Below are 26097 nucleotides of genomic sequence, written 5' to 3' on the forward strand. Positions count from 1 at the left end.
CAGTTACTGATGACGATGATTTACCTTGAAGGAGGATGTAGATGTGGAAGACAAGGCACTAGCTGCTGAGGTGAGAGACAACATGGAACCATGACGCCTCAGACTCGTCTCTGAACCGTAACCAGACTCAGCCTGCAGGTGCGTGGGAATGTGGGAGGACAGCAAGAGAGACACGAAACAAAAAGGTGAAGAGACAAAGAGGAAGGAACAAAAGATCAGTAAAAAGGCACATTAAACATTAAACAAACTGCAATATAATAAGAAAACCTGGTGATCATCAAAGTTAGACATAGGGAGCTCAGTTCCTGACTAATGCTGAGCTGGACCCGAGCAGGACCCACACCTACACAGAAACATTCCCTCACAGTCTGCAGAGACTGGCCGAGGTTGACGAAGAGACATGCAGAAACCCAGCCTTTAGGCCCAATACGTGGTGGCTGAGTAACCATGGAAATAACTGTCAAGCTACTTTAGTAACTTCACAAGGGTTTCTTGTGACTATTGTGATGTGTGTGCTAACATGCAGTGTATCGTTTCATTTGAAATGACAAAATTGATTTATGACCAGGATTTAGGGAGTGGCAGTGATGACATCCGTTCTGCAACAGCAAACTGATGACTTCACGATTCCTGCATTACTGAGTCAGCAAAGTAAAAAGAGATCTATATAAATATGTAATATATATATATTTTAGTTTAGTAAGTGTTAATACCAAGCCAAAAATCTCTAAAGCTGTACATGCCACACACAGTTGTCAAAGTGTCCATACAGACAGCAACTTCATAACCCATATTATTAAAGCCTCTCATTTAAATGCGCATGTTTCCTTACATGGAATGTGTGTGTGAATGGGTGGATGACTGGATATGTAAAGCGCTTTGGGGTCCTTAGGGACTAGTAAAGCGCTATATAAATACAGGCCATTTACCATTTACACAGCATAAACGGAAACATTATTTTGCCATGGTGGTAATATGTTTTAAGACTCTCAGGTGATTTCCCAAGGTTTAGTCATGGCTTTATGTCCAATTTTCCACTTGATTTCAAAATTAAGACATGGTTGCAAGCTATTTCCATTGGCTAATTGGCATGCAGAAAAATTTCCTAACGACAGAGAGCAAACTGAAGAGGGATCAGGTGACAATCTTGACAGAGCGCCCACGTGAATTCCTCTGCTGTAATATCCCACAGTGAGAGACTGAGAAAACCGACATCAAACAGCGGCAACCAGGTAACGATCTAAGTGTTTAAAACCATAGCAACAGAAAACTCAATCACTCAATAAAGAGTTTGCTGTGATATTAATCATGGTTATTGCTTCACAGTTGCATGCCTTCTGCAAGCAGTCAAGCTGCAGTTTACATCTGTATCTGTCTGCACATGACCTCTTAGTTATCAAATGTCAATACTTCATGAATTTATTGCAGATATTTGTCTAAATTTTAGTCACAAATCTTTTTCCAGCAGCCATTCTCACATGAAATAGGTGATTAAAACACCACTGAAGGTTTGTACTGTTTAGGTACAATGCTTTAATTTATGTGATTCATGTGTGTTTATCTATCATTTCGTATTAAAATGGCTGCTGTAAAAACAGGCTGTTCACTTATGAATTCTTGAATTATGTCCAAAAACACTTCGTAAAGTTGTGGTGAATTGTTTCCGAGATGTAACATTAGTGAGAACGAGCTGGACAGGCAATCTCAAAACACGATAAAACTGACATATTAAAGCATGTATTTAGTACAAAGCAGTATATGCTTCTCTGTTTCAAAAGCTACACAAAGACAAGATTTAAGTAACAACCAGATTTACTCCTCCCCTCCACCACAGTGTTGTGATTAACCTTTTACAACATTTGTATTTTTCATACAAGACACACATTATCACCACACAAAAAACACCACAGAACGAATTTAAATTCAAAACAGTGACAATAAAGCACCTTCACTTAACTAACCACAGCAACATTCATTGAACTGTACTGACACAGACTACACACACAAATACACTGAGAGTCCAAAGTCAAAGCAACTGTTTGTTTTAAAACAATCTTCTGCTTTCGGGCTGGCTGTCACAGCAAAATGTAAACATAACAACTTAAAAAAAAAAAGAAAAAAAAAAGAGAAGATTTTCTAAATCTCTACCCACAGAGAGCAAAGCTTCAGCGTGTCAATGCCGAGCCACAAATATCAATATCCAGATAACTGCCATAGCAACTGTATTTGCTGATGGATGTCTTAGAGTAATAATGACTTTAACAAAACATGAAAATGTATTAATTCTTATTAAGAAAGCCAATGGATACACTTAAGAGCTACATGAGTTAATAAAGTCTTGGCAAAAAGTGTTAGATATCTTACAACAAAATAAAAAACAAATACATAAATGCAAAGATAAATAAATACTGTAAAAGCTGATTTAAACTGCTAATATAATAGTATCCCAACTAAAAATCCAGTTTTAAGTGAAATGCGACATCCTCAATGCTTTCTAAACACTAGAGCCTTCAATCTAAAATATATTTATTCTTTTCTGCATTTGTTGCTAATGCAGATTATTACATTTGATTGACAATATATAATTACCATTTTGTGCAGATGACAGATGTTATTTTTACAGTGTTGCTAATTTGGTACAAACAGAAAAAGCAGTAAAGTGCAATGAAGCAATGACGAGACCAACCTGTGACCAGAGACTGGCATTTTTATGTTGCATGACAACCATGCAAACTTAACTCCACTCATTCTCGACGAATGAAATGGCGTCCTGATCTGAAGGTTTTATAATGTTGATGCTGATGAAATGAGGGTAAATGTGATGTAAACTCCTCAGAGATTGTCGATACATCTGAGGTTAGCTATGAGCTATGCAGTTTCAGTCTAATTTCCTACTAATAGTGACTAAGGCTGGCATGCAGTGAAGTTCATTAAAGAGACTAGTTCTTCTTATATCTCAATTTAAAACACTACATGCAAGCACAATAAAATTTATGCAGTGGGGGCAACGGAAGAGATGGATCACATCATTTTTATTGCCATAAAACTAGAATCATAATTAAAGATTTTAGTGATGGGTGACAGGGAGCAAGCAGCATGCCAAAGTGCTAAAAGCCCACCATCCGGCCATTCCAACAGCCAAAGCAGAGCAGGACACTGCGGCAGTCCCGGCGGTTTGCTGGCCTCAACATGGCCAGCCACTTCCCCCAACACTCCCAATGTTGTGACAGTTCAGAAGCTTTAATCCGGTATTCCCGTTTCCCCGGACACACCTCACTATTAAACAAAAGGAAATAGGAGGAGGAGAAGAGAAGCCATGCAGGCTTTAGCTCAGCTCATCAAGTAAAAGAACAGAGCTACAAGAAAAGCAAAGGAAGAACAGAGAAAAGCAGTCATTCCCTCCGTAGCGAACAGAGACGAGGCAGACACTAGCTGCACCGTCTCAGTCAAAGGAAGGAGTCTTCTAAATTCCTTGGTAGTGAAACGGAGTCCCCTGTCAGTCAGTCCTTTACAGTCACGCACATGGGCTCAAAGACAAAAACACCAACATGCCCTCCACTCTCGCTGCACACAACCATCAACAGACCACACACCCTGATATGTGAAACCTTTTCCTCTTGTCCGTCCTTATGTCCGGCATCCATCACTGAGCAAGCAACCGTGACTGTGTGTGTTTGCATGGAAGAGTAAGAGCGAGAGAAGGGTGAAAATGAAGGGTGCATGCATGTATGCATTAGAGCGAAACGCAGGCTGTCTGGGGCTGTTTGTGTAATAAACCAATAAAGTATGGGTGGGCGAGTGAAGAAGCATACTGTATATTATAACAGAGAGAGAGAGAGCAGCAGAGAGTGGGAGGCAGGGGATAATACTTGTCTGGAGCTTTACTTCTATCTACTTCTTTCCTTTTATCTCTCCTTTACAAAGAGATGTGAAGGGACCAGTGAAGTTCAGACAGTCCTCAAAACCATCCCAAAGAAGTGGCAGCAAACCCACAAATAAAACAGTAAGTATTCCCCCCCGCTCCCTTATATGACCCCTTTGAATACTCCTAAATGGATCAGCCTTCTCTGTGCAAAGGAGTTTTATGTGTCCCTCTTGATTTTGTTGCTGTGAGAACAGGCGATTAAACAAATGTATTATTCATCGAGAGCAGCACTTAACGTCCCCACATTTAGCACGACTTTTCCCACCACCAACACAAACACACCCACACATAAAAACACAAATGGATTTGCACAAAAACTACCTCTGACCAGCTTAATTTTGCCACGGTGATATACATATAATAGCCATTTGCTTTTGGGGTGTTTAAAAGCTGGAATCATTAGTCACCCCACATTAAAGCAAATTAAGAGTTGTTAAATACTGATTATTAACTTGCCCTGTATGAATTTATAAAAGTGGCACACAAAAAAATAAAAAAATAAAAAAATAAAAAGAACGCCACAAAGTAGAAAAGGGTGACCTTCAAGGATTTACACTGAAATGCACTGCTATCACACTGATGCTGGAAAGATGCTGTTATGTGTGTGCTCTATTGTTGCGAAGAAGTGTTGAGGACTAGGACAGAAAAAGAACCTACAAATGAAATATTTATATTTATAGCACATGTTTTAGAGTTTCAGCAGAAACTTTAGTGTATGCTAGTTAGCCTGGAAACACAGACAACAATATTCCACATAGTGTACACTGCATGATGCAAGTCCTTCTTTTTCCAATTGGGAGCAGTACAAACACTACAGTAATGCTGAGGTGGTGCTTCATTAAGCTCACTGAGGTTGCTGTGGGTTACAGTTCAGACATAACTTTGAAATACTCTCACACCCTTGTTAATGGACTGCTGACCTCAGGTCACTCACACCCACACTAAAAACCATCCAGCAGGACTCACAAAGTGAACTGACAGCACTCTTCGGTGGAGAAGCACGGCTTATGAGAATTCATGAAAAAGTGAATGTTTTTTGAATGGTGCGTGTTCACTGCGCTACAATAAGAACCACTATAAAAACAAGTCTCTTACATCATTTTGGCATGGACCATGAAATGAATGTACCACCGATGTAATGCACTGCAGTTTAAAGAAAGGCAGTAGTAAGTTAACAACAAATCTCCATTCAACTTCAGGAATGTCAGTCTGTCCAGTTAGGAAGCATGCTGTTCAAGTCAAAGTATCAATAGATGCACCGGAGAGGCAACAACCCCCCCCCCCAAAAAATAGATTTCCAGCTGGTGGCCTCTTTCCTTGTCACTTCTGAGGAGACAAGATGGTACAACAAGAGATCTAGACAGGGCTGTAGAAGGTCATCAACTCTGCAGCAGGATCTGCTCCTTTATGCAATGACAAACAGATGGAGCAAGCCCTTAACATGACCTCTAGAGGATTACTCGTGTACATGTTTCTAACCAAACTGTCAGAAACAGACTCTATGAGGGTGGCATGAGGGTCCAGTGTCCTTTAGTGGGACCTGTGCACCATGCCGCTCATATGGCTTTTGCCAGAGAACATGAGAACTGGCAGCTCCACCATTGTCACCCCGTTCTCTTTACAGATGATATTGCAGGCATGTGCCTAACAACTATTATCACGCCATGTGGTATGGTGTCATGACATTGGTTATCGTCTTACACAGACCACACAGTTTTGGGGGAGGAAGCTGTGAACGTGTTTACATAAAAGAGACAGTGTTTTCTCCAGATGACCAATGAGGAATAGGGTTAGAAAAAAATGTATCGAATTTAAAATGTATAACCTGCTGTTACGCTTAAACTTTACTTGAAGTAAGTAAAGGACAAGTATAAAAAAACAAACAAACACTAACTTAAATGACTTACTTGAAAAAAATATTTTAAGGTCAACAAGTGCTTTAATCAGCCGAGACACTGAGTGAGACACACAATCAAATGAATACCTCCGGTAACTTTGTAACTTTTGCCCCAAAACTCAGAGTTAAACCTTAAGTTCCCTGGCTAACCCCACAATCCGCTTCCAAGTAGAGGCCTTTCGGGCAACTGTGTATCAACAGTCTGAAGTCATGTGATCCGAAGTTACACACAGTCTCAGCCTTATAAAATGAAGGTCCAAAATACCAACACACACACACATCTAAATACAACCTTTCAGACACGACCTGAACCATATCCAATTTGTTTTACAAACTTTATGCTCAGAGGTGATATACCATTAACCAGATGTCCTTGCAGAGAAAACAGCTGCCTACTATGTAACAACATCCCCACATCAACCCCTCACTCTTCAGATTCCTCACATTCCCAGGGTAAAGAGCTCTCAGTATGTGTGTATGGGTCTGATTCTTGCCCTGCCACACCCTGTTCACTAAGAAAGGAAACAGATAAAACTCAAAAAAGGGAAAAAAGAAAGAAACAAGCCTTGAACTCAAATTCAACTCCAATGCTGAAAAAAACAAAAAACAAAACCCAACAACACGGACAGCAAAACAATTTTTAAGTGATTACGTCAACAAAAAAGGAAGAAAAGCTAACACAATACTGCTTAAGAAACACTTTTCTGATTCTCAACAAGCTCCTGCTGTCTCTGATGACAACAGGAACTGAAATCATGTTAGCTAAAATTAATCTGTCAAGGTAATGCAGCTCGCAAGTTTATTTTAAAATATGCAGAAGAAAGAGAAAAATCACCAAACTGCTCACCTTATGTAGTTCTATCGACTCAATCCACTGGAGTCTGTGCTCGGGATCTTCGGCTCTGAGGTACCAAACGCTGTCGTTCACGCTGACATCAAAACGACACTCGTCAAACTCATGAGGCTGTGCAGAGAGAAGGCAGAGCGCATGGGTAGTTATTAGAGTGCATGAGTCAGAAAATAAAATAACCAGAAATTTGAATATCAAAATACAAATTTCAATAACATTTTCCCTTAATGAATAACATTTCTAAGGAAAGAGCAAAATCCCACTTTAGCACCTCTCTGTCTGTGGCAAAGGATTACTAACAATGACACATTCCAGACACATATGGACTTAATCAGCCACAGAAATGCATATGCCATGGAATAAAAACGGATTTTAATTAGAAGATGATGTCTTGAGCCTGCTGTCGTAGCCCTTAACAACCGTAGTGGAGCAGCGCTACATAAAACAGATTATTCCAGCACACTGTCACCTGACCCAAGGTCATCATAAGATTTCCGTCAATTTCTCAGCCAAGTCTTTCAACTATTGCACTTCCACATTCTACAACACACCCCACCCAGCTCCAGCTACTAACCGCCTCAGGCACCAAAACATGTGCAACAAAGAATTCCCTCCTTTCCTCTGAAACTGGAATTTGCTTACAGCTGAGAAGAGATCTGCAACAAGTAAGACACAGTGGGGTTCAATCTCTGTCCGTCCCCACCCCCATTTTCCCTATTCAGCAGTGTTCAGAATACAGCTGCTCTGTCAGCTGACAAAATCGTATGCTGCCAAAGTTTAATTAGATTTGCTGAATGTTGCTCATGTGCTGGCTTATTTGCAGCCACTGACAACAGCAACACACAACTCTGGACATCTATTGTCAGCCTGCAAAACTTTATGTAACATTGTAGTAATGCTTTAACGCTGGTATTGCATTTCACAGCTTGTATATTTAGAATGGGCACAAGCATGGGGTGGATTTTTATGACCCTTAAATGCTTTTTACTGAAGTTCCTAACAAAATCAGCGCTGCCGTATTCCCTTACCAGAAACAGTCGGATATGAAAAAAGTGCTCCTGTTTTAAATTTTCACTATAAAAGGTGTGTGCAACTTTGTGCCCATCCAGCCATGATTATAGCTTTGACAAATCCAGTTTATCTTGCACTGCTGCATCAGGCACAGACCATAAACCTTCCCTTTACAATGAAGTTTATAACACTTTCCCCATGACTGGAACGTTCTCTTCCCCTTTGCGTAAGCACAGCTGTATCTACACGGCATTAGCTTTTTTTTTTCTTTTCTCAAACGTGTACATTTCTTCACGAAAAGTCTTATCAGTCCACTGATAAGTCTTAGTCATTGTCAGATCCTAACTTTTCCTTCTTGTGACATTTTACAACGCATCTGTGTGCATCAGATTAATTTAATAGTATTTAATACAAGATATACAAATATTAAGTATTACTTATACTAGATTAACTCTTAAAACTGATAAATGGTGGGAAAATGCAATGACATGTACAATCAATGGGAGCTTCTGGTGTCGGTCTTTACTTACAAGTTGTGTATCAGTGTGTAGCTGTTACATGGGAGCTAAGAAGCAAAGATTTGTTTGTGCATTCCTGAGTCCTTAGACCCCGCTTTAGTGGAAAAAAAAATAGAGGCAGGGAAAAGTTTGGGTCATGTTGCTCCAATTACTTGTGAGCATGTGTAATAAAACTGTGTACATTCTTGGTTTGGCTACTATAGCGCAATTACAAAACAACCGTGCTCCATTCAGGTCTGCACAAGCATAGGAACTGATATTATGTTCACACCAACAAGCAGCAGGACCTCACTGTGACCTTCTTAAGTTGTACTTTTAAAAATCGTGTAATCCTATTGAACACAGCTGCGCAAATTACAGTAAAACCAATTGTTTGGCTTCTGTACTTGTATGATCAGAGAGAGGGAGAGCAGTGAATATTTAACCAGGGTGGTAGGTCTCAGTTTATCTGACTAACAGGAGGCCAGAATAGGAAGAATGTAGGTCCAACCTCTACAGTGTGTGGTCAAAGCTTACATCTGAAACCCTGGGCAAACGCTAATTTATAGTAGATAACAAGGGCCACAAACAATTGATAGCGCTATGATCACTGAAGCAATGTTCCCTTGGTATGCTCAAATATCTATCTGTAATCTCAACACAGCCTCAATATAAGTTAATGTTCACCTTTCTGTCTTAGAGGAAAATGGAGAGCGTGTGCTAAGAATAAGAAGAGATGGGATCAAAACAGGGAGACCTACTAGAGAAACAACTATCCTCTTATGAGCCCTCACTTACTGAAATGCTGAACAGGTGCTAAGCTCGCTGTGATGTTGGCCAGTTTAAATACTTACTGTGATGACTGCCTTGCTGAGGCACAAAGAGCCCCTGCAGCCGTACTCCCGTTCATCCTCCGACTTGTAGTAACTCAAAGTATTGTTTTTCAACACAACCCATCGGTCCTGCCACCCGTGTATGTAATTTGTCCACTGTAAACACACAAGACGTGAAGTACACAGTTACAAAGCTGCAACACGCGCTCAGCAGGTGATCTAGTGCAGCAACACTTGCACACCGATTAAATTAAAGTTACCTTGCTTAGGACGCCTCCAAGCTCATGGGGCTGCCCGGATTCCGGGTCCACATCCTCATCCGAACTGGACGATGAACTCTTCTCGGACATTTAACTCCAAGTTTACAAGAAAAGTTGAATCTGATCGTATCAGTGCAACCACGTAGCTCGACGCTAGTTGCTGGATTCGTTGAGTTAAAATACGGTTGCAGAAACCTTCTTCAACTTAAGGTCTGCAAAATAACGTTAATTGGCCATTAATGGAGAGTACAAAACAGCGTCTAGGTGGCGTAATATACCTTAGGTCACTGACAGACTTCAACCGAGTTAGCTTGTCTGGCCACCACCTACTCTGGAGGTGACAGCTGGATCTGATTTTCTCCGTTTTGCGTGCTTTGTTTTGAAACTGACGTCGTATACCACTGAGACTAGCTAACTAAGTTAGCGGTGGCTATCAAATGACGCAACTAGCTAGTATTACATTAACTAACAACTTGTGGTTGCGCTCGTTAGCTATCTTAGCTGCAGTCCATAAGCTCCTGCTCGACATGGAGGCCTTCGGGGAAACCACTACACATCAACTTCCATCTGAAAATCGACGAGCAGCGGACTGAGTCTCTGCTGTGGTTCCGCAGTTCAGTTAGCAGCCGCGGAGGACTTTCGGGTCGAGGGGGGAGGAGCCGCAGCCACGCTTTACTGTGTACGACCGCCGGTCACCCCCAGACCGGAAGTTATATGTGTTTGAATAAAATTAAAAGCTGGATTTTTTTTTAAATCAAAAGTTTCAAACATTGTATCACAAATAAATAGGTATTATAAGTATTTCAAACGGGTTTATAAGATTTACTGTTAACGTGTGTGCTTGCTTCAAGTTATCTCACTAGAACTTGTTAGTGATATAATTAGTATATACTCTAAGATAAGAAGAAAGAATAAATAAGAAAAACTATTAATAAAGTTGCCAAAATGGGAAATGACATTTCTCTAGTTAAAAGTAGTTACGTGTTAAGCATTTTTAACACCAAAATCAATCAGCTGATCCAGGCTTTGATCATCCAGGCTCTGCCCAATAGGATGATCTGTAGTGGGACGATAGATCAGATCAAAAATATGAAAAATAGAAATAACAAAAAATAGAACAGTAGATATTGTCCACTGTTGGGTGTATAGAACAAAAATCCGTAATAATGGATAAATGTCTGGTTAACTCTAATAAATAGGTTGCATTGTTCCTTACTTGTATAATATATATATATATATATATACAGTTGCTGCATAGTCTCCAATGACTACAACTGTATGTATAAAACAATGTTGTATATAGCCTAACTTTTTGTGTAGACAAACATGATTCTTCTACCTCACATACAAGCCACAGGAGGAGATTTTTTGTTACCCACAGCAAGAATCAGTCCAATCAAAAGAAGCGGTTTACATTTAACACAAGAAACCAGTAAAACTGGAATAAAGAAAAATCAATTTGGCATGACTTCTGATCACAGGTAGGAATAGTTAACACGAATATGTTTTGTGTGTGTGCTATAGCACTCATGTTTCATGTAAATGTGACGCCACATAAATATTTACCTTGATATTCGTGTTGTGAGGATCTGTTTCGTTGTTTGCAACGAAACTACATTTCATCAATTAATGTCTTAATTTACTTGACCAGCAGATCCATTTTTAATTCCTCGTGTGAAATATGCCAAAGGGTTTCATAACATATTTGTTGGCAATCAGAAGTATCCAGTGTACTTTAAACGGACCGATAACAATCTAAGGTTAACTCATATCAGCAGAAACACTGCACAATCCCAAGTCATAAACTGTAAAAGCAAACTTTGAAGGGAAGGTACGTACAATCCTGAAATGACGCTCTTGGTCTTTTAGTTCCGCCCATTTGGCTGATGACGTATGGACGCGGAAGTGCCGCCAAAAAAACCGCCGCCGTAGCTGTTTTCAACACTTGTAGAGACATGTTTGTCAGAAAGCTCAGTGACTTAATTTACAGTCACCGTGGCTCTTATTTGTCATTGAGAAACTCGGATCTGATCCAGCCCGGAAAGCCGCACATATGTGGGGATGCACAGCTCTGAGTTCTTCAGAAAACAGCCCAGTTCGTTATAACCTGAAGTGTACCTGCACTAAGTAAGTCATTAGGATGGAGAATGGGGTGGCATCCACCAAAGAAGAGGGCTTCCTCTCCAGAATGGCTCTCAATGACAACAAAGCTGGTATGGAAGGTCTTGACAGAGACAAGATCAATAAGATCATCATGGAAACCTCCAAGGTAAGTGCTCACAAATCAAAGACACGCGCATGACACACCTGAGGTCACATACCCGATAGTCATCTACACAACTGTCTCCGAGAGGATGCAAATAACCGAATGATTAGTTTTTAGAACACAAGCATGGATAATTTGTTGACGTGCCGTTCTGTATGTCTTTATGTTTTGCTAGGATGGATGGAAAATAAGGGCAGCAATATATTGAAACACGCACAAAAAATACATAGAAGTACTACCGTACATATAAGGCAATTCTAACAAGCATGAAATGTTTGACACCTTTATTCTCCAACAAAGCCTGAACTCTCTTAGCTAAGCTTTCTTGTCATTTCTTTAAGCAGTCTTCAGGAATAGTTCTCCAGGCTTCCTGGAAGACATTTAAAGCTCTTCTATGGATGTTGGCTCCTTTTAGATGATGCCACACTGTTCCATGCTCTCCATGACCGATAGTGTTGCATTGTGTGCTTTTTGTACCCAAGTTTTTACTGCACCGGCAGTGTGTTTGGACACAAGCCTTAATTCAGATGGTGTGAAAAATGAAGTTGTTGCTAATCACACGCTTTCCAGATGTTATTGTACGATGATACTTTTCTGTGTTCATAATTTAATCAGTTTTAACAAGAAACCACGACAAAGCCTCCACCGTGCTCCACAGATGGCTGCACACATCCACTATTTAACCTTTCTCTTGACCACCTGCATACATACTGATGACAATTTGAACAAAAAATTTAAAATGTGGACTCAGCACTCCACAAGACCTGTTGCTGCTGATTTTCAGTCCACTTCTTGTGTAATTTGACACACATGAGCCTTTTCTTCTAGTTTGCCTTCCTTAAGAATGGCTTCTCGACAGGCACCCTTCAACTGACATTATTTCTGATGATGCATTTTTTTGTAGAATTCTTATATCACCATATAAGTGTCATAATTCATTCCTTACAGTAATATGAATCACTTTTGTATAATGGTGTTCTAAAATGTTATTTTGAAATATGTAGATGAGGCATTACATTGTTAAGTATGTTTCAGTTTGCAGTATTATAAAAGCTTACATGTGTATGTGGACAGTTTCTCGCTGCTATAGTCATTGTGGACTTTGTGGGAGCAAAATCTAAATATTGACTCTTTTTTTTTTTCTTCCTTTCCCCGGTTTACTTGGATGTATCTAGCTTTAACCAATAAAAGGCACAAATGACACTGTGGACAATATGAACCTCCATCCACTTTTGTAGATTGTATCCTGTTCCCCTTTGCGTCCACTATCCTCTGTGTAATGACATCCAGTCCTAAAAATAAATGAGCTACAGTAGCTTTTTATTAAAGCTGTAAAACAGAGTTGTTATAACTCCCCATTGTCCTTGTCCTTCCTGGGCAGGGATCTAAGTTTTACGAGAATGAGCTGAAGAGAGATCAGCAGGTGAACCAGCGCATTACGAAAATGATGCTACAGAAGGCACGGATCACAGAGCAGCAGTTAAACAAAGCACAAGCTCAGGTAAGATGTAAGGGATTGACATGGCCAAAGCTCACTTCTTTTTCCAGAGGTGACCCGAAAATCACACAGACACAACTCAGGTGAGCTTCAAGCAACTGGCTTCTTTTCATTTTATTCTCTCTGTGTAGGTGGAAAAGGTTTCCACAGCGCTGGAGAAGAGTCGTGATCTAAGCCGTGTGATTGTACATGTGGACATGGATGCTTTCTACGCTGCTGTTGAAATGAGAGACTGTCCTGAACTGAAGGACAAGCCCATGGCCGTAGGATCCATGAGCATGCTGGTGGGTTAAAAACATTGCTATTGTGGCTAATGGACACGCCACAGATACTGACTATGAATTATGTCTGAACTCTGAAACAAGATATTAAAGGTTTATTTCAAATATAAACCACACTGCACTGAAATATAGTATACACATGCTCTCACTACTTTACAAACTACACGGAGATTAAGTATTGAAATCATGGCCATTTAAGATCCAGAACAGCCACTCTCTCTGTTTCATTCATATCGCCTCTTTTCCTTTCACAGTCGACCTCTAACTATCACGCCAGGAAATATGGGGTTCGAGCTGCCATGCCTGGCTTCATTGCAAAGAAACTCTGCCCCAGTTTAGTCATTGTTCCACTTAACTTTGATAAGTACAGAGCTGTGAGCAATGAGGTAAGCGCAATACCTAAAAACACACATGCAAACAAATTCTTTCAGTGGCTTGTTGCTCAACAGATGCCCATCTGTCTGTGCTTCTGTTAGATCCGGGAGATCTTTGCAGACTATGACCCGAACTTTCAGCCAATGAGCCTGGATGAAGCTTATCTAGATTTCACAGACCACCTGGAGCAGAGGCAGCACTGGCCAGAGTCCACACATACACATCACTTCCGTGTCAGAGACATGACCACAGGTAGGGATTTGTTTTTCTTTAATATATACACACAAACACATTGATATTAAGTTTTATATATCAGGAATCCATTTAATTGTTGTGTGATTTTATTTATTTTTTCTTGTAAAGATGAGAAAAAAGCTGAGCCTTCCCAGGAAGCTGTGACAGAGGTGAGAGAGCTCTCCCCAGTACTGTTTGAGGACAGCCCAGGCTCCTCTCCCAGCCCAGTGGGCCCTGAAGGTGTGCATGCTCCTGCAGGTGATTTCGAGGTGTTTGGGACATCTGTTGAAGAGGCTGTGCGAGAGATGCGCTTCCGCATTGAGCAGAAGACGATGCTGACTGCCAGTGCAGGTGAGCGAGAAACCAGTTTTAATTTAAAACACGCTCATTTTAACTGCATAACAGGGATATACAGTAATAAATCTCAGATCCTGAGCTCTAAGCAGTCACTGAACATCGCTGATCCCTGTGCCATTGTTGAAGCTGCTGTCATTACGAATATCTATTTATTTATTGCTCTATTTATGATAGTTTACAACATATTTTGATACTACATTTTTATTACTTTTGTTTGACTGTACACCAAGTTCATCAGTTCATTCTAATCTAATGCAACCCTGACAAGTCTAGTATGCATATTTTGGGAATTATTGTGCATGCTTTACCAGCTGTTTGGGGAAAAAAATAGCCAATGATATTTTCCAATCTTCCAGGAATTGCGCCAAACATGATGCTGGCTAAGGTGTGCAGTGACAAAAACAAACCCAATGGACAATACAGACTCCCATCCACCAGAGAGGCAGTGATGGACTTCATCCAGAACCTTCCAGTTCGCAAAGTACAGTACCCATTGCTCAAATTAAAGCACTAGCAGAGCTGTGTGCTTGTAGTATATTGCTTGACAATGTAAGATTTTTAGTATTTTTCTTTTTCTTTTACTGCAAAAGTGCAAATAACGTTTGAGTTTGGACTCGCTTGTTTGCAAACCTCACTCCTCTGGGTTAGAGCTGAGACAACCCACTGCAGTATGAGGCTCATGGTTCACTTGATAACAGAACAAAGTTAAAACTGCAGTTGTCACATATTTGTGTCTGTGAGCAGACATGATGGAGTCCATTTGGTAAAAGATACATCAGCTGGATGTTTTTCAAGGGTTTAATAGTAAACAGAAGATGGTTTTTAGAAGTAGAAAAACAAACATAGAAGTTTGTTTTTGGGCTCTTACATGTGTAATCCTGCTCTGTGAAAAAGCATTGGATGTGTTAAATAACCATCTGAAATAAGGTTTGTTAGCTTGATGCTAGAAGAGTGGCTTTTTAAAAAAAACAAAATTGATTTGTGATCTCAAACAAGAAACACAATTGCTACAATTTTTTCCTTTTTATCTTCTGTTTGGACTTTCTCCGGTGATTTAGTTATTGCTTTCTCCAGTTTATTTGTAGCATGTTTACTTTCAGTTGCTCCCTTATTCACAACGGGTCTCCGCAGCGGGTATCTCTGAATATTTAGTTTTTACTCCAGAAATCCACGTGTCTCACGTTCAAAGGATCTGTGTCTCCTCCCAGAATCGAACCAGGGATCTTTTGCTTGTTACCTGAATGTGTTTGTTTTTTTCCTCCTAATTGTCTTCATTGATTTCTTTAAATAAATGTTAATTGTGAAGTTCTGAGTAGAATGCAGTATAAAGGTTTACAGACATGTTGTGGAGTCACTGTGAAACATGGCTGAAAGGCTAAAAACATGTTTATGTGCTTTTCTAGGTTTGTGGCATAGGAAAGGTGAGTGAGAAGATGCTGAACGCTTTGGGTATAAGTACCTGCTCCCATCTTGGCCAGCAGATGGCGTTGCTGTCATTGCTGTTCTCGGAGACAGCCTGGCATCATTTCCTGGAGGTTTCTCTGGGACTGGGCTCCACATATATACCCAGGTACTGTCTGCTTGCTTCATAACACTCAAGTACAACTGATCTCCAGAAGAAGGAGATAAAGCTGACTGTCTCTACTGTCACACAGGCATGAAGAAAGAAAAAGCATGAGCACAGAGAGGTTTTTTAACAATTTTAATTAATATTTGATAGTTTAAAAAAATGGTTTCCTTCTTTCGGCTCTCTTCTAATTTCTCTGTCATACTCTCAATATTTACAGGACCTTTAAAGAACTGAGTAAAGTTGAGGAGCAGTTGTCTTTGTGCAGGGAGCTCTGTGAAGATCTAGCAGAAGACATGAAGAAAGAAGGTCTGAAGGTATTGATCAGTGTTATTGTAACCTTTAAACCCATATCTGTGCATATCCGCTGTATAAGAAGATTTTCTTTAACATCTTTTCAGCTACCTTGCTTTCATACATCAACTTTTTTCAGACAAGAGGCAAGTTAAAGGAAAAGCTAAACCCCTGACCCCTTCATTACAGCTGTGTCATCCCCCTGTCATCTTCTTTCTAGATCGCAGTGCCTCCTTCCATAGGGCACGAGCGATCACTGAATGATTTGATGGCTTAAAAGTTGTGTAAAGTTGAACACCTACACATTGTGGACCGACATGTTAGACGCCGCTCTCTATCACCATCATCGAAATAGCAAAAGAGGGAAAGAAAAATCAATTTCTTTTGAAAGTATGATGCTCTGTCGCTCCGATACATTTGCAGAAACAGGAAGAAGCTATTTTGGCAGCACATGGAGGCTCGACACCTTCCTAACACACAATTCTTATACTTGGCCTTCTTAGATTTACTGTGTCTCCAAACAGAATCTCGTACAGTTACTCTAACATGTTCATTCCCTTTTGAATCGATACAGTAAGGACTGGATGGCTTAGCACAACTATTACCCCCCCTACCTGGGTCCTGATGTGGCTTTGATAGCTGCAGGAAATGGAGGACCATTAAAGAGACCGAAGGGGGCTACTATCAGCTTTGAACATATCACCATAAAAACTCACAAAATGGATTCTGACAAGTCAATCACTGATATGATTATACAGATTTCCATCTCTTTCCTGGTACTATTATTTACGTCTAATTAGAGTGCAGGCTGAAATGGCCATGACTGTTTGCCTAATATGAATTTAAAGGCGTATATATATATATATTTTTGTCTTCCTGGAAGGGTAAAACGGTAACACTGAAGCTCAAGAATGTGAACTTCGAGGTGAAAACCAGGGCAATGACGCTGCCGTGTGCTGTTGCCACAGTGGATGAGATCTTCGCTGTTGCTAAGGACCTCCTGAAAACGGAAATAGAAAATGAGAGTCCTCAGCCACTCAGACTGAGGCTCATGGGTAATTAGATATAACAATAAAACTGACATATCAATTAATATAACTAGCTTGAAATGAACCTAAATGATGTGTGACAAGCTTCATGTGGAAATAATAACACAGCTGGCATTCGTTTAGAGGTTTTCTCCGGATGATTTGTTTTTGTGCTTGTAGGTGTTCGAATTTCTGCCTTCGCTAGTTTGGATGATAAAAAGCCCTTGCAGAAGAGCATCGTCGGCTTTCTGCAGAGCGGCAAGGCAGACTGCTCTAGTTCTTCCCAAGGGATGCTTCAAAAACTGGGGAATGAGCATCTCTCCGATGCTTACTCCTTCCACACCTCGCCACTTATGTGCCCCCTAGTGGAACAGAAACACCAGAGACAAGAAGACCTTCCCTGGCGGAGTAAGCAGAGGCAGACAGAAGGAAGCCAGGCGACTGTGGGACTCCAGCAGTCTTTCTTTCAAAGGGCTCATGTTAGAAGACTGCAACTCGAGGCAGCTAATGCAGCCACAAAAAATGAGGGGAGCGGGGAAAACGCTCCAGTGATTGCTAACACAGGGACTCCGGCCACAGCAAGCGAAAACAACCATTTACCGCCCGATCTCTCAGAAAGTCCCAGTCCTGTACAGGCACATGCATCCACATCAGCCTGTGAAGAATCAGAAACCCTCACATGTCCCGTGTGCTTCAGAAAGGTGGAAACAACCGACCTGAATGTCTTCAACACACATATAGACCAATGTCTCAGCAACGCCTCTCAAAAAACAAACAATGGCACCGAGTCAGACACAGAGTCAGAGTCAGGTCTAAAGAAGGACCACGAAGAACGTGCAGCAGTGAACAAACTGAGGAGGCGGCACGAGGCTCAAGAGAAGAAGTCAAAAGTCAACCCTCAGAAAGGCCAGAGCAGCGTAAAAAAAGATTCTGTTCAAAAGGTTTCGTTGATTAAAGACGACAACAAAACTGCGACCTCGCAAGAGCCTCAGCCATCTAATAGCAAAGGGCCAGTCTTCGTCTGCCCAGTGTGTCAGCTGACCCAGGAGACTCATGACCTCGCTGTCTTCAACCACCACGTTGACCTCTGCCTGAACCAGGAGGTCTTACATGAGCTGGGGAGACAGACATCATCCTCCATAAATCCATCTCCAGTTAAAAATAGCAAGAGCACAGGTAAGTGCGTGTATTAAACAAAGGGAACCTTGTTGTGTGTGTATTCTGAAAAAAAATGTTTTTCATTACGATGCATGCAGTCACTACATGCTTCGGCTACATGAAGGTACTAACAGCAACCCTCTCTTCTGACAGAAACTATTCTGTCCTGATGACAGGAGCGATGCTGTTAGCCGAGTCTATAAGCTGTATGACAGCGGAGTTAACAGAAGGAATGTGTATTTGGGAAGGGGTCGGTGGCCTATGACCTTGTTATTTACAGACAGTGACACTATGTGAGACGTTTGTATCGATTCAGACCAGGAAAAGACATCTCATTTCACCCCATGGGGCTCCCTTTGCCCCGGGCTTGGAAATTGCTAAATCACTTTCTCACCTATTCATTTCCTACAATGAACTGCACCCCGGTTTCCTCTTAAACAAGCCTGCCTCAGAAATTGCACTCTTTATATCCCTGGTGCTGCGATTGTGCACCTCCTCAATGGAAGTCATTTTTATGTCAGAGAAAAGACAGCGGGGGATACATTATTTTTTCTGTCCACGCCAATAAGTGTCCCTTTCTGTTTGTAGACGGAGGACATCTTCTGCTAAAGCAAGCAAGCAAAGGCAAAAGCAAAAGGTGAGACGGCTTGTTTACAAATCGCTTCACTGAATGCTGACACGCGATCTCTTCTTGTTCCATTTAGTGTGACTGAAGTAGCATTGAAATTTTATATGTATAAATAAAAGTATTCATTGTTGTGTGTTCTTTTTATGATTTAGACGGGACACGCCTTCGTCTCCTCCGTCTAAAAAGGTTAAAAGCCTCGGTCCTTGCAACACCATCGACAAGTTCTTCAGGTGACAGTCATTCAGGGGCAAACTCCAGCCTAGTGTGGATGAACTGAGGAAGTAAAAACGCAGCTCTTCTATTCCCTCGGCTTCCCTGCGCGGTTTTTATTCATCCTGCGGTCACTGCGCACAAAGCTTGTTAAGTTTGCACATAGAAGATGCTCCTAAAACACCTGGCTTGTCTGCTCTAAGCGATATTCAAAATGAAAGATGAAGACAAGTCCAATAATTCCTTTTAATGCATTTTTATTTAATGGTCAGGCTAGATATATATTTTTTATTTATCTTCATTAAGTTATTTTATTATGACATTGTCACATTTGTGTTTTTGTGTAGTGTATACCTTTAATAATGACGAAAAGAGATTTTTTTTTTATCATTTAAATTGTTGCAATAAATTATTCTGCTGAAATCTCACTTTTAGGGACATTTTTTTTGTTTACACTCAACACTTATCACCTCTCCAACAGCCTGAACTGTAACCAAACAATGAGTGCTTCAAAGTAGTGAGGAAAAAAAACGGGTTCTTGCTGTCAGCCGTGAAACTACCACTTCAAGTTGTGTAAATGTGTAAATGTGACTCGCCGCTTCCTTACACATACAGTACGTTTGTTTCCTTAGACAAACATGTACTACTACTGAACTCCAACTCCTTTGTTAATCTTTTAACCAGCGTTACATAATAGAAATTTAAGTTAGACTATTGGTATAAATTCCTCATGTTACTCGAGCCATAATATAGCCACAGCTGTGCCACTGACTAGTCAAAGTGAAATGTGTCATGTTAAATAAACCTGTTACTATCACCGGGGATCTCTAGGGTGTGAGCTAGTAAAGTAAATACGGATCAGCCCTGCGGCACTAAAGTAAGGAGTACACTACCATACACTTCCTCGCTCTTGGCTCTATGAAGATCAGAACTTTGTGAAATTGGATAACACTGGCTTTCTTTACGGGTGTGCGATCTTTTTCCTCTGGAACTAAGGTAGACTGTTTTCAGGATATAACCTATACTGTTTAATACACAAAGTGTGGCTTTGTTGTAAGAGCCTCCAAATGGAAAAAAAAGCTATGGCTCTGAAGAGGATGATTGAGAAACATTCTCCTAAAAAGGAGAATCTGGACCCTCGAAAGTGGATAAGACCAGAGACTGTGAGGGGATTCAGTGACTTTGCTCTGAACAAGCATTCAAACAAAGAGACGGACAACAGTTTTGATGACGTAGAGATGTGTGAGTATCCAAGAGAAAAAAAAAACGTAAAAAGAATAAACAAGCTTTTTGTGCTTTATATGACAGAAAAGACATAGAAAGTGTAGTAAATGTAGCAGATTCAAGAACCGAGCACTTGAGTTTCTAACGTTTGTCACTGAAGTGAGGTGTGACAGTTTCCTTCCAAGGAAAAACACTGTATTTGCTATGTGGGTGTGTAGGTAGTAATGTTGAAAATCTCACCATCTTAGTTCACTTTACTCTATGTTGTGATATAATCCTGCTGTCTAATATGTATTAACACAATTAATTATGTATGAAAAAAGCCATGTATTAAGGCTTGTCTACTGTGTTATGTAGTGCTTGAGGCTGAGAAGGAGTTTATCGAAGCAGCTAAGAGGAACGATGTGGAGACCATGACGGATCTTGGAAAAGGGTTAAATGCCAACGTAAAGAATGTGGTGCGTCTGAAAAGATAAAGTATCTGCATTAGCCAAACAGACCCAATCACTGAATAAACTTTCATTAAACTGATAACATGTTGATTATTTTGTCTTCCTCAGCAAAATAGGACTGCCCTTCACTTTGCAGTAGCTTGCACAAACAAAGAAGCTGTTAAGCTGCTGTTACAGCGAAGGGTCAAAGTGGACCAAAAGGACAAGGTGGGAGGATTTTAAGATGTTAGATGCGAGGATTTGAGCAAAGGACAATACGTTATGTAATGTCTCTAAGTCGGCTACTACCATTTTGTGTTCTGTGTCTGACAGTACGGCGTAGCACCCATTCATTTGGCTGCCTGGTTTGGCAGTTTGGACATCCTGAAATTATTAGTGCAGGCTGGAGCAGAACAGAAGGCTGAGAACGAGGTGAAGTAGAAGGAAGAATTCTCCTCTATTGCTTCTCACTAACCAACAGAGATGAAATACCCTTAAACTGAGAAATGAATCCCATTGGGGGGTTTTTTGTTTTCCTTTTAGATTTTGCACAAACACCCTCTCAAAACAACACACTGCGATTCAGATATTTTATTATCTATACTATTTAAACTTTTAATTTTCAGTAACACTTAATAATATAGCCTGCAACATCTCCTGTAATACCCCTTAAAGTACTATATACTTTTTCTGAGTTTACTGTGCAACTATACTGTAAATATTTGAAAGCAGTTGGTCAATTCAGAGCGTTTTAAAAAGACAGGACAAAATGTATCCTCTAAGCAATTTTAAATAGTAACGTCTAAAGTTACATTCCAGTTCTGTATTGGCTAAAATGTTTATTTTGCATTTGTTTCAGGAAAATCAGTACAGGTATTACAATAAAAACAACAAAAGAATTTTGAAAGCAGTTGACTCAGTAGTTAGCGCCCCCCCCCCATCTAGTTTTGTAATATGTTTATAATAACCTTGGTAATGTCAAACAATATTATTGAATAGCCTAACATCCTAATATTGCCCCGACTGCTTGAAGAGTTTGTGTGAGAATCTATGGTCGGCTGCCCTTCCTCAGAAACCCTGATGCTTCTCCCAGAAAACTGAATTTGAATTGCAAAAACTGAGTTTGAGTTATGAGAACTGGATTTTAGTTCTGAGAAACGAAAAGTAATAAAAGTAATATGGTGTGAAGTTTTGATTGATTTTAATTTTGTAAAGTTTCGAAATTCAGTTTCACAAATACATTTAAGCTTAATCTGTGTAATTCACATCCATATGTAATTATATGAGTTGAAAAATTCACATCAAATTATAAATAACTAAAATGTAATGTTTAGTGGCACATATTTCTGACAATGCTATAACCACAAAGTATTTCGACGTTCGAATTTAAGTATAATTTGTTTAATTTTAAATATACCCTCTTGTTCTCTCGCACCTGTTTGTAAGTTTTCAAGTGCGCTAAATTTCAAGGAAATTAAACCACAAGCTACACGTTGTAGTTTGTCCATTTTTGCTTTCGTTATACTGTATCTTTTACACTGTGGCTTTCCATTTTCAAATACGGTTCAAGATGAATTTGGTTTGCATTGTAAATTCTCAAACAGTGCCCTTCCTGATTTAACAGAAAAAGTTATTTCTTTGTTTCAGGAAGGACTCAATATTTTGCACTGTGCTGCCATCAACAACCATACTGAAATCATAGACTACATTGTAAATGACCTGCAGATGAAAGAACTTGACAAGGATGACCTGGTATGCAACTTGCACAAAACAATTGTGTGGCAAATTTCCTTTTGCATGCACTACATGTGATTACCTGAGCCTCTTTTCTTGTGTTTCAGTCAGGACACCGAGCATTTGCACTGGCAGCAGAGCACGGGTGTGTTAAGATGTTACAGGTGCTCATGGAGCCATACAACATGGCCACCATGAAGCCCAACAAGGTGTGCACGAGGACTTATTTGTGCGATTTTGCTGCATCTATTTCCGAGTATATGGCTGTTTATGCTCACATGTGCCTTGAGTGCACATTTCAGTGTCACACCTGCAAGAAAGCTCAAAGTCAAACACTCTTTGATGCAAGCTGTTTCCCTCCCTCCCTTCTGCCAGAGAGGGGACACGCCCCTGCACTTAGCTGCCAGGAACGGCCACTTGGATGTCGTCCAACTGCTGCTGCAGAGCTTTGATACTCGGGATGAAGTCAATATGGTAGACAATCAGTGCAAACATCCTCTCTATCACGGTTTGGTTTGTGACAGTGTGAGCTCAGCGGCTAATCCACTGCTGGATGCTGGCTCCACTTGGGATCAATTGAGATGAATCAAACATCTACCAGTTAGTATAATGACACATTTAGCTTTCTGGATCGAACTTTGGCAGGTAACAGGTAAACTGAACATGATAAATGTGTTCCTTTGTATTAGTACTGATGTGGCTTAATGATGCATTAAAGTAAGAGATAATTACAAAACCTTACCCCCCAAAAGATCTGCAGTAACTAATTTATTTGCTGGCATTTAATTGAATGATCCAAGCCAACGTTCCCTTAGTGTAAAGAAATTCTACTTTGTTATAACTAATAATAATAATAATAATAATAACTTAAAATGTTAATTATGTTAGAAGAATTTTCCATTTGCATCATTGCTGACGGATGTTCTGTGCTGCAGGATGGTGAGACTGCTCTGTACCAGGCTGCAGACCACGGTCAGGAAGAATGTGCTCAGGTCCTGCTGGAGGCCGGTTGTGACCCTAACATACTCACAGTGGTACGTTCAGGCAGTATACCCGGCCAAGTTTTACTGAACCAGTGCAAGCTAAGAGAAAAATACACACATCAAATACTTACAGTAATCAATGTTCATAACATGCAAGTTCAGAAAATCATGTGTTTTCTTTGGTAACTTTTGTTTGTGTACCGGTGTATTTTCTTGGCGTTTTTTGGTACTGTGTAGATTCAAATGACTAAATACCTTTTCTACTGTTCTGCTTTTAACCGTACTACTAATATAATATGCATTATGGTGTTTATCCTGAAAAATGTTATAAACAAAATCAATTTTTAAAGATTCTTCTAGACATAGTACAACTGTACTCACTTTGTACTCTTTGTAGGCCAAATGCAGCGCTCTCCATACAGTTGCAGAAAAAGGAGACGCGGCTCTTGTTCAAGTTCTCTTACAGTACAATGCCCAGGCGGACTTTCAAAACCAGGTAAGTAAACAACCAGATAGGAGGCAGTGGCAGAGTAATCCATCTTTTATGAAGCATAATATTATTGCTCTCAGGATCTAGAGACACCTCTCCACCTGGCAGTGAAGAACAGTCACATCCCTGTTATCTACTACCTATTGGAGGCTGGCTGCAATATCAATGCCACAGATAAGGTACAAGCTCCTGCCTAAGACAGTAAAATAAAGCATCCATGAACATAATGTAGACAAACTAATTCCTGCGTATCGTTATGTCGTGTCATGCTCTGGACTGTTAGAGGTCCCAGACAGCTATGCACATTGCTGCTGAGACTGCCAAAGCTGAGGTTGTGGAAATGCTTCTTAAAGCTGGGCCTGATCTAACAGTCAAGGACCGGGTAAGATGCATTTGTCATATTAATAAAATTAAACTGTATCCTAATGCTATCCAAACAGCAAAAAAATGATAATTAATGTAAGCCTTTGTCGCAGCATGATAGATTGAAAATACAAGAAAAATCAAACTAAATGCAATCTCTTGCGGTTCTAATTGAATTTGTTTTTCACTGTACATGCTGGATTCGGAGTAGCAGGGTAAGACTGCTCTGGGTGTTGCAGCCAGAGCAGATGAGGTAAACATTGTGGACATGATCATCAAAGCAGAACGATACTATGACCAGAAAAAGGTGAGGGGATAATCAAATGATACTTGTAACTTTCACGAGCATAATCCATTCGCGATGCTTTGAAATCAATAATTACTTTCACCATGAATGATTCAGTGTCACATCCTCGATTAGCTGAATCCCCTCTAATTCTATTAAAGCATTCACTGTAAAAGTGATTCGGAGCCCAGAAACATTCGACATACGATTTATCATCAGTTTAATTAAGAATATGCCTTATTCTCCTCCATTATTGATTTTCAAAATGTTTCACTCTGACATTTATATTGCTAATCATACGTGTTAGTGTCTTGCCAAAATTTTCTTCCTGTGCCCCTCTGTTGTCTGGAGAGTGTGGCCTTTATCAGCCTGCTGACATGATTTAATTGCCCTTTCAGGCTAACCCTGAGCTTAATGAGATTGTTCGCACCGAGCATGCACTGACGTTCAAATTTGACCGCCGCAGTGAGAACAAGGAGCTGTATTCGATGGCCTGGCGTCTGGCGTACAAGCTGCTGAAACCAGGAGACTGGAAAAGACTGGCAACACACTGGGACTTTACTCAGGACCAAGTGTCTGCCATCGAGGAGCAGTGGACAGGTGCCATAACTCACACACTGACAGGGCAGGTTTCTGCTGTGCATTTGGCAACCCTCTGAAAATCTAACTTAACCTTCTTGAGTCAAACACATTAATTAAATACCCTGAAATCTTAGGTAAAAAAAAGAATATCCCAGTATGACATTGAAATTTTTACAGCTTATTTTCCAAGTTGTAATTTGGTATCTTTAGGGTATTTTTTGCAAGTTGACTTTTTTTCTGAACTTAAAGGGTTGTGCGTTTACCTGCAGGTCAGCACAGCTATCAAGAGCATGGGAACAGAATGCTGCTGATCTGGCTTCATGGGGAGGAGCTGGCTCTGAAGGCCCCTGCTAAAGACCTCTACCAGGGCCTCATCTGCACTGGGAACACGAAAGCTGCAGGTACACTCTGTTAACAAGTACGCGATAAACAGAAATTTATGTCTTCTGCACCGCCTGTTCCAAAGTTTTACTTCATCAAATGTTCGTCTTTCAGATAAGATTCGACTGGAGGCAGAGCAAGTCAGCAGTAAAAGATGTACCATTTCATGAAGAGGAACAGTGCAGTATTTACACTGTTCGCATCACTGTCAACGAAGCATCTCTACATGACTACTGCAGTGAAATAATTTATTTTAAAAATAACGTTGTGCGTCACACAATTAGCATATAGCTTTGGTTTCGTCAAGTAAACAACATGTGCTGTTGGATGGTCGCCTTGCAGTACACTTCAGTACGCAGTTATCTGTGCACAATTTAAAGCAAAGTAATAAATGTTCATTTTGGAATTCTCTGAACTTTTGTTCCATCTGTAATAATTACAAATGAAACACATT

General features: G+C 40.3%; 3 protein-coding genes across 3 annotated transcripts in view; 2 read left to right on the forward strand and 1 right to left on the reverse strand.

Moving 5' to 3' along the window:
• cert1 (ceramide transporter 1) overlaps positions 1–9965 on the reverse strand; it is a 29218-nt gene extending 19253 nt beyond the window's left edge. Inside the window, exons 1-4 of the mRNA XM_005722410.1 lie at positions 9274–9965; positions 9035–9169; positions 6670–6786; positions 25–132 (exon numbers count right to left, since the gene is read on the reverse strand). Coding sequence (XP_005722467.1) covers positions 25–132; positions 6670–6786; positions 9035–9169; positions 9274–9363 — 450 coding nt within the window. The 5' untranslated portion in view covers positions 9364–9965. The remainder of the gene's footprint in view (positions 1–24; positions 133–6669; positions 6787–9034; positions 9170–9273) is intronic.
• A 1204-nt stretch (positions 9966–11169) lies between these two features.
• On the forward strand, positions 11170–19438 carry polk (polymerase (DNA directed) kappa). The gene is made up of 14 exons (XM_005722300.2): positions 11170–11542; positions 12921–13040; positions 13169–13321; positions 13573–13704; positions 13795–13945; positions 14057–14278; positions 14641–14765; positions 15688–15854; positions 15940–15972; positions 16072–16168; positions 17029–17200; positions 17354–18349; positions 18920–18968; positions 19112–19438. Exons 1-14 carry the CDS (start codon positions 11414–11416, stop codon positions 19191–19193), a joined length of 2628 nt encoding a protein of 875 aa, XP_005722357.1. The 5' UTR covers positions 11170–11413; the 3' UTR covers positions 19194–19438.
• An 878-nt stretch (positions 19439–20316) lies between these two features.
• Positions 20317–26091, forward strand: ankdd1b (ankyrin repeat and death domain containing 1B). The gene is made up of 15 exons (XM_005722411.2): positions 20317–20411; positions 20751–20851; positions 20954–21052; positions 21158–21256; positions 22472–22576; positions 22666–22767; positions 22934–23032; positions 23494–23592; positions 23939–24037; positions 24112–24210; positions 24315–24413; positions 24606–24701; positions 25079–25280; positions 25532–25663; positions 25758–26091. The coding sequence occupies exons 1-15, from the start codon at positions 20408–20410 to the stop codon at positions 25811–25813; spliced, it is 1491 nt and encodes a 496-aa protein (XP_005722468.2). The 5' UTR covers positions 20317–20407; the 3' UTR covers positions 25814–26091.
• The last annotated feature ends 6 nt before the right edge of the window (positions 26092–26097 follow it).

This window comes from Pundamilia nyererei, unplaced genomic scaffold (genome assembly GCF_000239375.1).
Source record: "Pundamilia nyererei isolate P.nyererei 1_Seehausen unplaced genomic scaffold, PunNye1.0 scaffold00006, whole genome shotgun sequence".
In the NCBI taxonomy this organism is placed as follows: domain Eukaryota; kingdom Metazoa; phylum Chordata; class Actinopteri; order Cichliformes; family Cichlidae; genus Pundamilia; species Pundamilia nyererei.

Excerpts from the sequence above, each read along its gene's own strand:
- polk (XM_005722300.2), top strand. The coding sequence starts at position 11,414 with ATGGAGAATGGGGTGGCATCCACCAAAGAAGAGGGCTTCCTCTCCAGA. Across the intron at positions 13,041-13,168 it reads TAAACAAAGCACAAGCTCAG|GTGGAAAAGGTTTCCACAGC; the intron begins GTAAGATGTAAG and ends CTCTCTGTGTAG. Across the intron at positions 14,279-14,640 it reads GATGCTGACTGCCAGTGCAG|GAATTGCGCCAAACATGATG; the intron begins GTGAGCGAGAAA and ends CCAATCTTCCAG.
- ankdd1b (XM_005722411.2), top strand. Across the intron at positions 21,053-21,157 it reads AAGTGGACCAAAAGGACAAG|TACGGCGTAGCACCCATTCA; the intron begins GTGGGAGGATTT and ends TGTGTCTGACAG. Across the intron at positions 25,281-25,531 it reads CATCGAGGAGCAGTGGACAG|GTCAGCACAGCTATCAAGAG; the intron begins GTGCCATAACTC and ends GTTTACCTGCAG.